At 48.7% G+C, this 15,460-nt stretch overlaps 1 protein-coding gene across 1 annotated transcript in view; it reads left to right on the top strand.

Moving 5' to 3' along the window:
- Positions 1-2,927: 2,927 nt before the first annotated feature.
- The window catches only part of Meis1 (Meis homeobox 1), a 141,200-nt gene continuing 128,667 nt past the window's right edge, over positions 2,928-15,460 (top strand). Inside the window, 6 exon segments of the mRNA XM_038334933.1 lie at positions 2,928-4,223; positions 6,108-6,334; positions 8,134-8,290; positions 8,834-8,875; positions 9,665-9,725; positions 11,051-11,187. Coding sequence (XP_038190861.1) covers positions 4,212-4,223; positions 6,108-6,334; positions 8,134-8,290; positions 8,834-8,875; positions 9,665-9,725; positions 11,051-11,187 — 636 coding nt within the window. The 5' untranslated portion in view covers positions 2,928-4,211.

Raw genomic sequence — 15,460 nt, 5'->3', positions numbered from 1 at the left:
AGTAATTTATGTCAGGGTCACTTTCTAAGATATCTCGAACTGGCCTCTTCACCTTTCTTTTTAATAGATGATTAATTGCTGCCTCGCTAGAAGAGGTTTTTTTTTTTTATGGCTACTATATTGCAACTCTATACGTATGCAATTTCTCCCAGCAAGCCCCAACTGTAATAACTGTTTGCTAATTGTAAAATCCTTATCCAGAATGAGGTTTGGGCAAACAATTCATACTACTGTAATTACATTGTAAAAGTGTTTTAGCCGCTCAATTGTTCAGAGGTGATCTATGGAGGCTTGGAAGTAGTACGAGGTTCAGGTTCACATTCATAAATGGAAAGTTTTCAAAACTAACAGGGCTTTGTTTTAAGCTCAGAAGTTCAAACTCCCTTAGTCTTTAAGGGAAAACCTGTGGGTAGGTAATTAAAGTATATTTTAAAGGTAACCTGACACATCACTGTTAAAACCCCATAGTCTTGTCCTTGCTTTGAAGATTGTGCCTGTTTGAAAAGTTACCTGTTCTTTCCTTTGCCACTTGGACTGGTTAAGTCAAAGAACTTACTGAAAAGCAAGAACCTCAAATAAACCCTATTCTCAAAAATATGTAATTTATTAAAAACTGACCTTGTCTCAACTTGAAACCCTTCACGCAGGGTTAAGGAAGCTCTAAGCCCATTACTTAAGTCAGTCTGAGACTCTTTGGGCTCTTAAAGACTAGGTCATTTACGTGTATTTTACAGTAAATTTCTCCCAGCTCAGTTAGACGGTCGCCCTTGCGATTCATTTAAAGATTCATTAGACGTGCTCAAGGTGGTATCTGGCTTGAATGTCCTTTCCAATTCCCTCCTGCCCCGCCCCCGGTTGTGTCGGTGTCCCTCAGGCCTCCTAGGGCGATGACACTCACACCCCGCAGGACCCAGCAGCGGTGACCGCCACTCAGGTGCCGGCCGCACTGGTCTGGAGTTGGGGCAGGGCTCTCAGGCTGTCTGAGCTCAGTCGGTTCTATAATTCGCAGAGAAGTGTTCTGCTGGGCCCAGCCAGCTCTGTTTTCCAAAACTTGGGAAAATCTGTCTCCCTAGACCCGGAGACAATTCACCTGGCTTTTCCGTGTCTGGTTTTTGACGCACAAGCCTGCATTAACCTTCCAAATCGGGGCGTTTGGGCAAGAAACTAGTGCACAAGAATGTAATGAGAAAAAGTAAAAGGTCTTTAAACTTAAGTGTCAAACAAACAGAAAAGGAGACAGAATGGAGGCACAGAGAGGAACTCGATACGGTATCGTGGGGTCCTTTTACGGTTTTAAACAGTTGGATCTCTTTCAAGGCAAAACCCATAGAAGGTTTGGGGTGAACATATGTCAGCCCTTCAGGTGTTCGTTGTTGGGGGCGGGGTGTTGTGCTGGAGGCCCGCAAGCCTGGTCTGCTGTGCTTAACCCACACGCACGGCTGCTGGAGTGAAGCAGCCTGGCGCTGATTTGTGCAGAGTGTTAAAAGAACTGTGAATGCTGCCTAGGAAGCTCCTGCGCTCCAGAGAACCTGATTCCAGTTCCAGATTCTAGTGATCATCCTGTGTCTCCTGTTCCAGAGAAGCCCACTCAATAGAAACTTGAGTCCCGCCTGGAGAATGGAAACAAGTCTTTGACTCGGAGCGTAGGAGCTACGTTTCAGAGATGCTAACCTTTTCCAAACAATCTCCGCGTGAAGGGAGCCTCCTAATCTTTCTCAGAACTCTCCGCATAACCTTCCCCCGCCCCTGGAGTGAGGGTTCGGTACGCAGCTGGCGATGGGATGGGGGTGGGGGCGGTGGGAGCGCGGGCCGGCTGCTTTGAGGGAGTGAGCCTTTTGGCCACCTTCAGGGCGGGAATCCGGAATGGCAGTTTGCATTCCCAGCAGATCGAAGCTCCCTGCTGATCGATTATTTGATAATTGATTTTCCCCGCAGCCAATGCGCGGCCGCCTGGGCGGGGACGCCTTCCGATTGGCGGAGCCCTCTCCACGGCTGCCTACCGAGATTTGGGTGAGCTCATTTTCCAGTCGACCGCAGGGGGAGTTTTCTGCGAGGTTTCAGCTTGGGGGGTGGGGGGGGGGTTTCCTCTCCGAGCCCAGCGAACTGAGAGCCCTGCCTGGGATGTGAGGTTTCCAGCTACTATCTAAGCCGATGAGAGCCGGGCGCAGAACCTTAAAGAGTAAAATAACCCCACTAAATAGAATAACTGAGGACGAGCGCGGAGTGATAATAAAAAGACTAAAAAAAAAACCCCAATTTTAAGTCCGGGGTGTGGTACTTCAAGGGAGAAAGTTAAAAATCAGTGGCTGGCTGGAGACTTCAAGTTGTGGGCAGGGTCAGCTTTTGTCTGAAATCTCAGCTACCGAAGTGGATTGCTTTTTCTCTGGACCTGGGAGTTTTCGCGGGGCCGGGTCGGAGATAGAAAAGCAGAGGGATGGAGGTCTGGGAGTCCCGTGCCCGGTGTCGCCGCTGAAGGAGCTGGGGTGCGCAGCCTCTCCAGGCCAAGGCAAGGCCGAGGCTGGAGCCCCATCGGCATCGCCCAGACAAAGGCAGCCCCGGCCGCAGCTCAGCCGAGCTCTGCAGCCGCGCCGCACCTCAGGCGCACAACTGCCTTGCCGACAGCGCGACCGAGAAGGAGCCTCGAGTCCCGCGGCTCCCAGGCCCCGGTCGTCCGCAAGGTCCAGCTGCTCGGTGCCCGGGTTGAGTTTCGCACTCCGGCGGTCATAAATAGCTCGGTGTTTGTAAACAAGCGCTGGGGGCATAGTCCCCGCGTTCAGCTCATTGTTCCCTCCCTTCCTCCCTGACTTCGCGCTGGGGCTGAGGGCTGCCAGGCAGAGGAGGTGGGGGCGTCCGGACTCTGAGTGACAAAATGCAAGCATTTCCTTTCCTCCGGCCGCGAGTCCACTTCTGACAGCGGGGGGGATAAAATCTCAAAACAAAAAAACTCTAAGCTGGGTCTGCAGAACGCCCAGGCGACCGCCACCCCACGTTCTCGGGACTCCTAAGCTGAACCTTTTCTAAGCCAGCTCCAGCTCCTCTTCTTGCTCTGGCTTTGGCTTTTCTCCTTGGGGAGTCTAGCAGAGAATCCAGTACTTTGGGCATCACCCCCACCCCGAAAAATACTGGCAGACCCCAATAATTTCGAGGAAAGTCTTGAAGTCTTTCATGAGCGAAGCTCTGAGAGAAATAACTCCGGCATCTGCCTGCCCTGCGCTTATTCCCAATTTATTTCAAGAGTCCGCTTTGGGAAGAGGCTGGAAGGCGAAGGAGTGAAAAGAACACGGGACGTAAAGCCGGCGGTCCGGAGCTGCATCCTGCATCTGTGTGCATGTGCCCTGGGTGTGTGCTGTTAGTGCCTGGGCGTGCGAATTCATGGAGCGCCTTTCTACCTCTCCAGTGCGGCCAGAGCTCGCTTCGCGCACCCACCCCTGCCGAGGAGCCTACTTGCTGCAGCCCAATGCATTGTGTAAGACGCGACCTGTTATGGCCACCACTACTTCCGGGTTCTAGCATTCTGGTCGGAATCCACCTCTCCGCCTGTGCAACACACACTTTACACACGCACGGCGACTGCAAGCGGGCAGCATCGATCGTGGCTCCTTTAAGACAAACTCAGACAGACATTTTTTTAACCCTCCTCTCTAATCTCCCTTCAGTGCAGCAGTTGCAAAGAGGGAGAGAGAAAGAGAAAGAGAGCGAGAGAAGAGAGAAACTGATTAGGAATTAGGACTGATTCAAGGGAAGCAGGCGCTAGGGCTTTGTGCATTTGAATATTAACATTTGAGGTGTTCTGACCAGAAGAAGACAGAGCGGATGATCATTCATTCACCACGTTGACAACCTCGCCTGTGATTGACAGCTGGAGTGGCAGAAAGCCATGAGATTTGGTAGTTGGGTCTGAGGGGCGCTCTTTTTTTAGCTGATTTTTTGGGGGGGTAGAGAGAAGATCTGCTTTTTTTTTCTTTTCTTTTTTTTTCCTCCCGCTGCTGTCTTGGAACCGGAGCGCTTTTATGCTCAGCGACGCGGGCGCCTTGCTTCAGGTCCGGTAGACCGAAGATCTGGGACCAGTAACTCACAGTGCTGGAGACGCAAAGGGATTTTTTTTCGTGCTTCATTTTTTTTCCGAGGGAGTTTGCATATTTGTTTCTTTTCACACTGGCCTTAAAGAGGATATATTAGAAGCTGAAGTAGGAAGGGAGCCAGAGAGGCCGATGGCGCAAAGGGTACGTATTAAAAACAATTGTGGAACTCAGATGTGAGATTAAATTGAAACGTGGCTGAAAGACACTGCTGCTAAGTTTCCTTTTTTTTTTTTCTTTTCTCTCTTTTTGAATGAGGCTCCTAAAGCCGCGGCCTAAATCGACAGGTTTACTCAATGCATTTGTAGCTTCATGCATGCTACTTGTGGTTGCTAATTCAAGTGATCGAGTTGTCTAGAGATTCCTAACCAACAGCTATATAAATAAAAATACAAGCTCAAGGAATCACCTGTTTTAAAAGAAAAGAAGAAAGAGGAAGGAAAAAAAAGGCCACATATCCAGTGCTATACTTTGAGCATTTAGGGACCAGAAGTTTAAAGCTATGTTTAATTAAAATAAACATTCGGGAACTTCTGCTATATTATCGATTATACCCATCTTTAATATCAGTAAAAGTAGATAGCAGTTTGAATTAAGTAACTTGTAGTACAGCAGTTTTTTTGGTTGGAAAAAAATCATTCATCTTTTTAAAGTAATTTAAATTTGCATGGATTTTTATGCAAGATAGTAAATTTGCAGATTTTTCCCTTTAGGTAAGCCCTGTGCTAATTGAATTCTAAACACACAGCTACTCACTTTTAAAATGCAATACTAATTTCCCCAATATTCCTATTTGAATGGAAATGCTTTGAAAGTAAGCCGAGACAATGACGGCCCAGCTGAGGTGGCTTCTTAAAAGAAAGGGGTCTACAAAAAGGCTTCCTTGCATAGTTTGTGTCCTGGCCCTCAGAGCCCTTTCTGGAAAAGAAAGTTACTAGCTGACACATTTTTCTTTATTCTCCTGGTTCAGGCAAATGTCAGCCTTCTTCCAAACTCCCTTCACGCCTCTGGCTTGAAGAGGATGAAAGTGGCAATTCCCCTTTCTTTAAAAAGCGTTTCACTCTCACCCTTTCCGGACCTTCCAAAAAAAGAACTTGCCTGGAAGAAAACAATTAGAAAAATTCAAATGACTGAATTTCTCACAGACAGTAATGGCAATCACTTTGAAAGCACCCCTGCGCCCCCCAAGGTGGGTTTGGATATGTGTTTACTTTTGAATTTGCTTAGAAACTACTGAGTAACAATTGCCTCCCTTGACTTCTACTCTAGGGAGAAAGTTTGAGGGCAGAAAAATAAAACAGAGCATTAGCTGCTGTCTGTGGAGCTTCTCTTTAAACTTGGAGGCAACGGGGGGGCGCCCAGTTCCAGGTTCAGAGGGAAAGGACAGCACGAGTTGCCTTCGGTACACTCCAGTGTCACATATATAAGGGGGCCAGTTCGTTTTGTATAATTTAGCAAAGTTTGTTTTGGAAAGCCAAGCAAACGGAGTGTCTTGCAGGACTGCCCAATCCCATGCTGGCAGGGAAATAAAATGAGAAGCCTTTCTGAATTCACGTGCTTGGCACAATTATTCCCATCATAACTTCATAAAAAATCCCCCCGGAGTGAAGGGGCTATGGAGCTAGGCGGGTCTGCTTTACTGTCCCGGCACGTTTTATTGTTGTGATTTTCGGTTTCCTCCTCCAGAAACATGCGTGTTTTACCTTCCGCCTCCGGGAGAATGCCTCTCTGCCGTTCCTTCTTCCTTCCTCCCTTCCTTGCCAAAAGATTTTGGATTTCTGAATTAGTCTAAATGGACACAAGTTAGGACAGGAACCTTCATCGCAGATGACTCTCACTGAGGGCAATAGAATTTTTACTGTTAAAATTAATTTTTGCAATAGAAAACTCAACTTTAGAGATCTAAGGCCACGGAATTCGGGTTGAAGGATCCAGCTGGACTGACCTTTTATAAGCTCGGTGCCCTACCGTTCCCCGTTTACCCGCATGGCCTCTGACCCTTTTTTTTCTCTCCTGTTTGTCATGCAGTACGACGACCTACCCCATTATGGGGGCATGGATGGAGTAGGCATCCCCTCCACGATGTATGGGGACCCGCATGCAGCCAGGTCCATGCAGCCGGTCCACCACCTGAACCACGGGCCTCCTCTGCACTCACATCAGTACCCGCACACAGCTCACACCAACGCCATGGCCCCCAGCATGGGCTCCTCAGTCAATGACGCTTTAAAGAGAGATAAAGATGCCATTTATGGGTAGGTATAATGGGCAGAAGTTAAGTAGTTGAGACGCGATGCTTTCTTCCTTGCCCGGAGCCCCTGCAACCGGAAAGTCAGAGAGCCCTCTAGATTAGAAGTACGTAACCGGTGACTTTTCATTCATATTGCATGGAAATTGGGGGGGAAAGCCTCCTCCCCATTTCCATTTGCACTCGGAGCAGGCTCAACGCCCGGTTTGGCCGCCACGTTGGCCGCAAAGGAGTCCCAGTGCAGGAGTGGCTGCCTAAAGGTTCCACGTCCTCTCTCAGCCTGAAGTCAGACGATCTCAGACCTTGCTTGCTGGAGTTAGCTCGAGAACGTGGGGGGGGGGGGGGGGGGCTTTCAAAGTGTAGGCGCCTTTGTGTTGGGAAGAAACTTTTAGTTTAAGGGAAATCTTTTAAGCCATTGATTGTTCTGACTTGCGGAGTTTACTCAGCCACCGTATGCTGGTTCTGCTAGTGCACAATAAAGTCAGAAGGACAGCTGCAGGTCAGACAAGGGGGATATGCCTCGCTTTAAGGAGTTTGTTCAACTGAAGTCAAGGAGTGGGGCCGCTCTGAATTGACACAGACGTTTAGAAACTTCTAGGCGTTTGGGCACTTTGTGTTCAAAGGCGAAACCTTCAGGATTTATCAAGAAGCGCTTGCAGGATGCTCTTCTTCAGGAGACTTTCTGGCCATGGCTTGCTGTGCTCCGCGGCCATTCGATTAGACTCTGAACTAGGAAGCCCTTTTTGAAAGTTACTTGTACTTTACTGTGTGCTGATGTTTTGGGGACACTCTCCCTACTTTTATTTTTAAGCTTTGTAATAACTTTTATTTCAATTTTTCTCTTTTTTTAAAAAAAAATATGTAGTAGTGACCCTCGACTAGAGGGGAAATCTTTTTGCTTTGGTTTCTGATCCCTTGTGCGGTGGGCTTGCTTAAATCCCAGCCCTCCTCTCTGCAAATGGTTTAGGCTCCAGGACAGAACATTTGAGGAAGCTTTGAAAAGGACCCCAAACTGTTAAATTCCCAGCTGGGCTGTGAGAGCTAATAAAAAGCTCCTTGAGCATTAAGTCTTTTTTTTTTTTAATGGGCTGAGACGAGCGACATCTAGGCCTTAGATGCTAGTCGCTTTACCACTCTAGGCGAAAGAGAAGGATTGACTGTAAAAGCATTTGAAGGAACTTTTTTGTGGGACTATGAGGAACATCTACAAAGGGAGGGCAGTGCTGGGGAACCATGGAGTACACCCTGCTTCTCGGAGGGTTGTATGGGCAAGGGTCGGTAGGCGCTGTCCTGTGACAGTCGGTCCTGCAGCCACAGAGGCCCTTTCCTCAAGTTTGCTGCACGCCTGCCACCGAGATCCCCTGAGCTTGGGATTCTGTGCCTTGTCTCGGAGGAAGACAGAGGCTGGCCCTCTCCCACCCCCCGGCCCGCGCGCCTTTGCCGGGCACCCGGTCCTGCTTGTGCTGCGGAGGGACGAGGGTTTGTCGCGGTGCGAAACTTAATTCAAAATGGCTGCTGGAACCACTTGGGTTTTATTCGTAGCAAATGTTGCCAATTTCTCCGGCCAGATATGCTGAACTGATCCACAGACACGGTCCGGGGCTCAGGGCCTCCGACTTCAGAGCCCTAGGAGAAGGGGGAGGTGAGCCGTCACCTGGGCGGGGGTGAGCTAAAGGATAAAAGCGGATGATCAGATCACCCAAGGGTCTCTGCCTGGAGCTACTCGGGTTGTTTCTCTTGGGCGCCGTTTTTCGGTGACTCCGGACTAATCATTGTGTTGTTTGTGACTGTTGTATTTTCTTGCAGACACCCCCTCTTCCCTCTCTTAGCACTGATTTTTGAGAAATGTGAATTAGCTACTTGTACCCCCCGCGAGCCGGGGGTGGCGGGCGGGGACGTCTGCTCGTCAGAGTCATTCAATGAAGATATAGCCGTGTTCGCCAAACAGGTCAGCAAAATAAATGTTAAAAAAAAAAAGTAAAAGGAAACTAGAAAGAATTCTGTCCTCCCCTCGTCCCCCGCGCACACACTTACAAATACACACATAGAGATGAAGCGCTTGATCGAGAAAGAGTAATTTCTCAAAAGTAGCCACAAAATAGTCTTCCTTCAGCCACGCGTGTTACTGCCTCCCAGAGATTTTCGTCCAGTGAATGTGTTTGCAGATCACCATCTATCTTCACACCCACTCACCATCCACAAGCTCACTAGCAAATGAAATCACGAACACCACGCTATGTGGCTGCTTCGGAGTGGCGGGCGAGCAGCATTCCGTATAAGCCGAGCTCTGGCTGAAGGTCAGGGCGCGCTCTGGCTGGTCTCGGGCCCTACTGGGTCACACTGAAGTGTTTCCGCGAGGGACGAATTTGAGTCACGAGTCCCCTCTTGGAGGTTACATCCTACCCCTAACAGTGTAAATAAGGCAAGAAAGTAGGGAGGGCGACCAGATTTCATTTAATTTTTTTCTTTCCCCTCTCCCTTCTCACTTGTATTTAGATTCGCGCAGAAAAAACCTCTATTCTCTTCTAATCCAGAACTGGATAACTTGGTAAGAGCCTCTCCTCCCCTACCCTGTCTATCCACCCCAGCCCCGACCCAGTTCTGAGCCTTCCGGACTGATCTGTTCATATTTGCAAGTCGACTACAAACGCTTTTCTATCTGTGGACAAGTGTTTGGGGATTGGATCCCAGGGTATAAACTCATCTGAGAGGGGCCCAGGAGCAGCGACTGGGGAACGGCTGGCTTTGTGTTTTATGATGGCCAGGCCGAACAGCTCTAATCAGCCTGGGGATTTATCTCCCCGCCTGTCAGCGGTGTGCTTAAACCTTGTGGACTTCCAGCCTTGTGAGCCTCCTTCATTAGGGCCACGACGAAGGCAGAGGCTCACCCGCCACCCCCCCCCACCAACCCCAACAACCAATTGGCATCAAAGGTGCACGGACAGAAAGGCAGGAAGATTTTTTGCAAAGTGCAAAGCCCACTGTTTGGGGGAAAACTTTCCTATAACTTCTTCATAGGAAAACTGTAGCTTGGACAGTGGCCCTTTGGGTTGGGTTGGGGGCAGTAAGACTGGGGAGGGGAAAGCCATGGGGGAGGAAGAGTGTTTATGATCCCCACTTAGATGTTTTGTTGTTTGGTTTTAGCTATTTTTTTCTCCTTAAGAAATATAAGCCCTAGATGGTACACCAGTCGCTGCTATTAAGTTTTAGTGTTATTGCCATAAATCAAAATAACTCTATGTATGGGGGGAAGGGGTGAGTTGGAGATGCCAGAGCTGTGACAACCAGTTCTCTGCAACCAGGAATGGAGTATTCACTCTTTTTGTGTCTTTTGCAGATGATCCAAGCCATACAAGTATTAAGGTTTCATCTGTTGGAATTAGAGAAGGTAAATTCTTTATTCCTCTTTCCCTTCTTTTCCCTTTCATTCCAACCACACAGGAGGGAGGTTTCAGAGAGACTGAAGTTCAGGCTTCCAAGATATTTGCATAAATGTCTCCCCCCCCCCCGGGAATTAGTGTCAAGGCCAATCTTAGCGGTCCATTTCTCTTTTGCAGTTTAATTACAATTTCAGCCACTAAAACCAGGATCACAGACACTGCAGCCTCTTGTACCTTGCTGGCCCTGTGCCATCAGCTGCTCTGCTAGGCACCCCCAGTGCATGCTTAGAATGCCGGAGTGAATTTGTTTTACAAGTTAATGCCTCCGTGTGTGTGGTTTTTTTCCCCTCTTACTCCTCTTCATTGCTACCTGGGCTGGGGGTGGGAGTGTTTTTAGTGAGTTTCCTGAAGGTGATTTGAGATCAGTGGTAGGTCAACTCAGAAGGGACCGGGGGAAAGGACAAGTGGGCAAAATGTCCTGGGGTAGGAGGGCATGTAGCGCTGGCTCCCAGACAAAAGCAGGGTTGGTAGTTGTGTCAAGTTCTTGAATGTGTGATCTAGCCCTCACCCCTCACCTTCACACTCAAGAGAGGGGTGTCGGAGAGGGGTGGCGTGATTTCTAGCTGTTCTATAAATCTCAGCAATAAAAACTTAATGCATTGTAATTCAAACTAACATGGAATTGCATGCACACCGGGGTTTTCTTCTGAGTTTTTTCCATGGTAAGGAATGCTGGGGCCTGTAAGAGTTGGTTTTACTTAGACTTAAAGATTGTGAGTAATTCTTTTTGTTTCTTTTTTTTAAAAAAAAAAATCAATGTGATCAGTTTTGCGATAGTATTTATTTTCTTTTTTCATATATTGGGCAAAGGCAAACTTGATTTGGGTAGTTAGGCATGGATCTTATGTCATCACAATACAGATGTGTGTTTGTGTTTGTGTGTGTATCACACCATTTCCTGAGAAACTTTGGGGAACGCTTTATGGTAAACTAACTGGATGAAATTAAATAGTTTACCTTAAGTATCAGCCCATGCAGGTCACCTCTGTAATGGCCACAGCCCCGGGAGCAGATGAATTTAACATGGGGTGTTGAGTATGTTGTACCCTGCGAAATCATCTTGTCACTGTCAATTTTCTGGGATATCTCTATTTTGCAAGAAAAGAAAGTTATTCCTAATTCTGAATGCGTCTGGGGGGTCCCTGGAGGACAATTGCCCTATGTTTCCCCTATTTGGGAGTTCGGATCTCACAAGGGGGGTGGACTGCACTTGTCAATGTCGTTTATGCACTCCTGATTATATTTCCATTTTTTTTATTTCTGTCATAATGTAGGTACACGAATATGTGACAATTTCTGCCACCGGTATATTAGCTGTTTGAAAGGGAAAATGCCTATCGATTTGGTGATAGATGATCGAGAAGGAGGAGCAAAATCAGACAGTGAAGATGTAACAAGATCAGCAAATCTAACTGACCAGGTATGAGGCTTTCAATTTCAACATCCCTAAGAAGAAAAAATATCTGTATGCATATTGCTTGCTGGCTCACTACCACCCTCTTTATTATTGCATATGATTAAGTCCCTTTTAGATCATTTCCATCAAAATGAAAATTTTGAATATGTGGCTATTATTGCTTCATTAAGGCTGGCTCTGGGATGCGACCTGGAGAGATGAGCTTGTAGAGCTTCGCCTGCAAACTTGACCTGTTTCTTGTCGCTTTTAATTTTTGTCTTTATTTTATTTACCCTTCGTAATAAGTGGGAGTGTTAACTGCCCAGTGGCCACCTCCGTTGTAGGGCTTTGTTATGGGTATTCCCCCCCTCCTTCTATCTTGAAGAAAAGAAAAGTGTAGGTCTGCTTATTTCTTATTTTATTAGGAATAAATCCCAAGATGGTGTCTAAGAGAGAGACAGTGAGGTTGAAAATCTAGCAAACGCTGGCTATTTTCTCCCTGTCTACACGCTTCATTAGCCTGTCTTGTCAGTTTTCCCCCGGCCGACCGCTTCTAGACCTGACTGAACATTGCTTTGTGTGGTATTGCCTGCAAGCTCGCCCATTTTATTGTACTTAATAGAAAAAAAATAAAAGCAGGCCCGAGGTTAGAAAACAGATAAATATGGATTTTCTCCTCCTCCTTTCCACTCGTCCTTCCAGCCGGTTATGTGCTCTGGGCTTTCCACATTGGCAGCTTTTGGCAGGGTGAGCGTCAAGGTCGCCCTGGCGACTCCCTGGGGGTGGAGGGCAGGGGCTCATTGCTCTCCACTGTGGCTCTTTGCTGTGCCCCCTCCTCTCCCGTCTTCCCTCCAGGCCCCCTTTCCGCTGCGGACGCTAAGTGGGGGGCACTTTTTATTTGGAAGTGGGGGTGGGTGGGTATTTCTATCACTTGGGCACCACCATTTGCTCCCCAGTTTTCTCCTTCCTGTGCTGTGTCTCTGGATTGGTTCAAATGAGTTGGAAAAAAAGCAATGAAGTGAAAACCTGAGGAGTGGGTGAAGCAGGGTCCTGGATAGCTCTGGGAAGGAAGGATCGCTGCAGGGAATCTGGAGATTTAAGCAGAGGTCTCCTTCGCCTTCAGCCCCATCAGGAAACCCTAGAGCCCTTTCTTATTTGGGCTTGATGTATGTGTGACTTCTTGGGGGGGGGGGGGGGAGGGAACGACCTCAGCCTGCCTTTGTTAAGTCACCAGGCCAGCGACTCTACTGTTTTTCTCTGCGAGTTTTATATCATGGTCACTGCCTGCCCCAATGTTGTCTTGTCCCAACTTTATTCTTAGTGGCCTCTCAAGGTGTCCTCTCAATATCCTTGAGTCAGCCTGGGCGATTCCACCGCTTGTGCTGAATTTCGTCTTCGCCCTGGGGTAATATGACAAAGTAGAACTCTAAAAGTGCCAGCAGTATAGGTCCTCTACTGCTGTTCTGTTTGGTGGTCAGGGTGGGCTGGTGCACAGAACCCTCACTCTGTGCAGACCAAGGTGGGAAAGCTGCTTGCAGCCCCCACCCCCACCCCCCCAGTGCCTCAGGCTTCTCAGCCGCTTTAGGGGCGCAGTCGCCAGCCCGTTAAAATGCAGGATTCCACTAGTAGCTGCTGTTGAGTAAAAATTGTAATCCAAACAAGCCAAACTAGAAAAATGGGATTCTAAAAGCTCCGGAGTGCTGGGTACATAAAGCTATTTGAGCAAATTAACCAAGAACTGCTTAGGGGCATGAATGAAATCAACACTTTAATTGCCTCCAAAATGAAGATTTATACCCATTTCTCAACGAAGCATTATTTTTATTAAAGTCAAAGATAAAGGACCAAAGTTATGGAGTTTGGGGAGCGTAGAGGACATAGAATTAATACAACGTCATTGGACTTCTCCTTATCCTTCACAAAACTTCTCTTACCCCATTAAATTAGTCTAAGATATACAAACACATGCTTTTTATTCTCCCCTTCCTACCTACAAAAGGAGAATCATGTTGGCGGGTCCATGCTGTTAAGATAGGGAATGCGTTAGGTTTGTCTAGGTTCGTGGCGCTGCTGTTTGTGGTGTGTGAGCTTGCCCGGCTTACCCCTTGGCGCACCCAGCTCTGTTGAATCGAGAGTGGCCAATGGTTGGATGTTCTTCATATTACCCAGTTGCAAAAAGCCAGAGGCTAGTGTGCCTTGAAAGGGTCCCAGGAGGGTGAGCGCAGTAGATGCTGTTTGGGAGCCTGGTGGGCTCGGCTGCCATCCCCGGCTAGTAAAGAGTGAAGATCAAGGGCAGCAGAGCCAACCCGTGGTCTTCAAGGGTTTGTTCAGAGGACTAGGGCGGGTCCCTAGGGGGGTACTGAATCCCCCGTTGAGAGGCCTCAGGGCCCAACCCTGGAAGAGTGGCTTCTCCCCCCTGTCCAGGAAGGTGGCCCAGCTTGTTCAGGACCCGACACTGGCTGGTTCCCTCGGGACTTGACGCTTCAGACAGGCCTTAGTTAGCTCATTAACCGCTCTGCTTCTAGGGTCTGCTGGTAGTACGATTTATTTTATTTTATTTCCCCCACCCCCTTGGAGGGCAGAAGGCTGCCATCTTCACCAGGGTCCTGGGATCAATGATTTTGATGTCAGTTGATTTCCTGGAGGTCTATTTAAGTCGGCGGGAATTCACTTGGCCATGTAATGCTGTAGATTTTACTACAATGTAGGGTTTTTGAGTTTTTTTTTTTTTATCAGATTAAGACACCAGTAGAGGCTATAATTCTATTCTCCCCCACTTCTTGGTGTTTCCCGGTCTTCTCCACTCCTGGAGGCCATCTGGAAGGTCCCGTGGCCATGCCTAGTGGTCCGCCAGCCTCCTGGGCGCCCTCTCCCGACCGTCACACTCAAGCTGGGCGCAGATGCTCGCGACCCCCCGGGGTTGCAGGCTGCAGAATCAGGAGGAGGAGATAAAGGGATGGCCAGATACCCGGGAGAGGACTGAGAGGGAGCCGTGCATTCAAGGGCTTGGCTGGGAGGTAACCGGCCAGGAAGGACGCTGGGACGAGGCTAGGCTAGGCGGAGCTGGGGACTAGGGGTCTTGGGTAGAATCAGGGCGCCGGGTGGGGCTACCCAGATGATGGACTTGAGGCCGTACTCCCGGAAGGAGCTGTCGCCTTCCTTCCTGAGGATATCTGTTCCTCTTTATTCCCGAATCTAAGCATTTTTTGACTCCAAGGAGTAAGGCAGAGGAGCGGGGAGCCTCCGGGGTGGCCAAGTCTCGGGAAAGAGCAGAGATTAGCCAGGCCTGTGCTCCGCCATCAGCAGCGGCCCAGCTTCTTCCCACCGGGAAAGCTGGTCGCTGAGAAACGGTGCTTTCGGATTACAGTTTTATTCAACAGCAGCTCTCCGGGGGTCCTCCTCTGAATCTGCATTTAACAGCTCCTGGGCCAGAGCTGGCGGCGGCCTGAGCAGGGCGCCCTGTTGCGTGTTAATCCTGACTGGCCAGTGCTGTCTAGGGAGAAGTTCTGTGGCTTGCTGAGATGAGGCACGAAAGCCCCGCTGGCCCCGCAGGTTAAAAGAAAGAGCCAAGTGCTAGCAGGCTCCCTGGAGGGGGATAGCCTGGGGGGCGAGGGCGAGACACTGAATCCCCGGCCTGGGCAGCCCTGGCTTGGGGCGCCAGGCGCACACCAGGCCCTAGAGGCGATCAGCCCTAGTGGATCTAGGGCTGATCTGTGCTAGCGCGAAGGGTTCCCAAGTGGGCCTGGGAAACTTTGGTGACGATTGTGTTTATATATTCCGAAAGTTCAGAATGCCCTTCCGGAAACATAGTTTTAGAGTTTTAAACGTTTTAAAAACAGAAGTCAGATTTGACTAAGCTCTTCCTCACTCCAAAATGGCATAGAGAGTGAGGGATTACAGGAGATTCCAGCTTTCCCATAGTAGAGGTTTCTTGTCAGAGAGATAACCTAATGTCCTTCATGGCCTGAATCGGCTGCTTAGAAAAAGAGGGAGAAGAGGCACAGATGTTCACCGATCCAGAAAGGTCTGCAGTGCATTTTCATCTGCTGAAAATGTGGGCACAGTCAGCAGTAGGTAGGCAAATGGGCCCCTTATCAGGTAGCTTGTTTCTGAATGCTTACGGTTAATACAGTGTTTCAAGAATTGCAAATGCTTCGTAGGATCCCACTTAAGAACTTGTTCCTGACCTCTCAGTGCACAATCCTTGTAAGACACAGGGTCTTAGCATTGTGTTAACGTCACTGTGGATTGTTTGGGGGGGGGAGGGGTCATGTGATGTGCCCTTAATTCATTTTTT

This window comes from Arvicola amphibius, chromosome 1 (genome assembly GCF_903992535.2).
Source record: "Arvicola amphibius chromosome 1, mArvAmp1.2, whole genome shotgun sequence".
Lineage (NCBI taxonomy): Eukaryota > Metazoa > Chordata > Mammalia > Rodentia > Cricetidae > Arvicola > Arvicola amphibius.
This window is presented reverse-complemented; position numbering and strand designations above follow the sequence as displayed.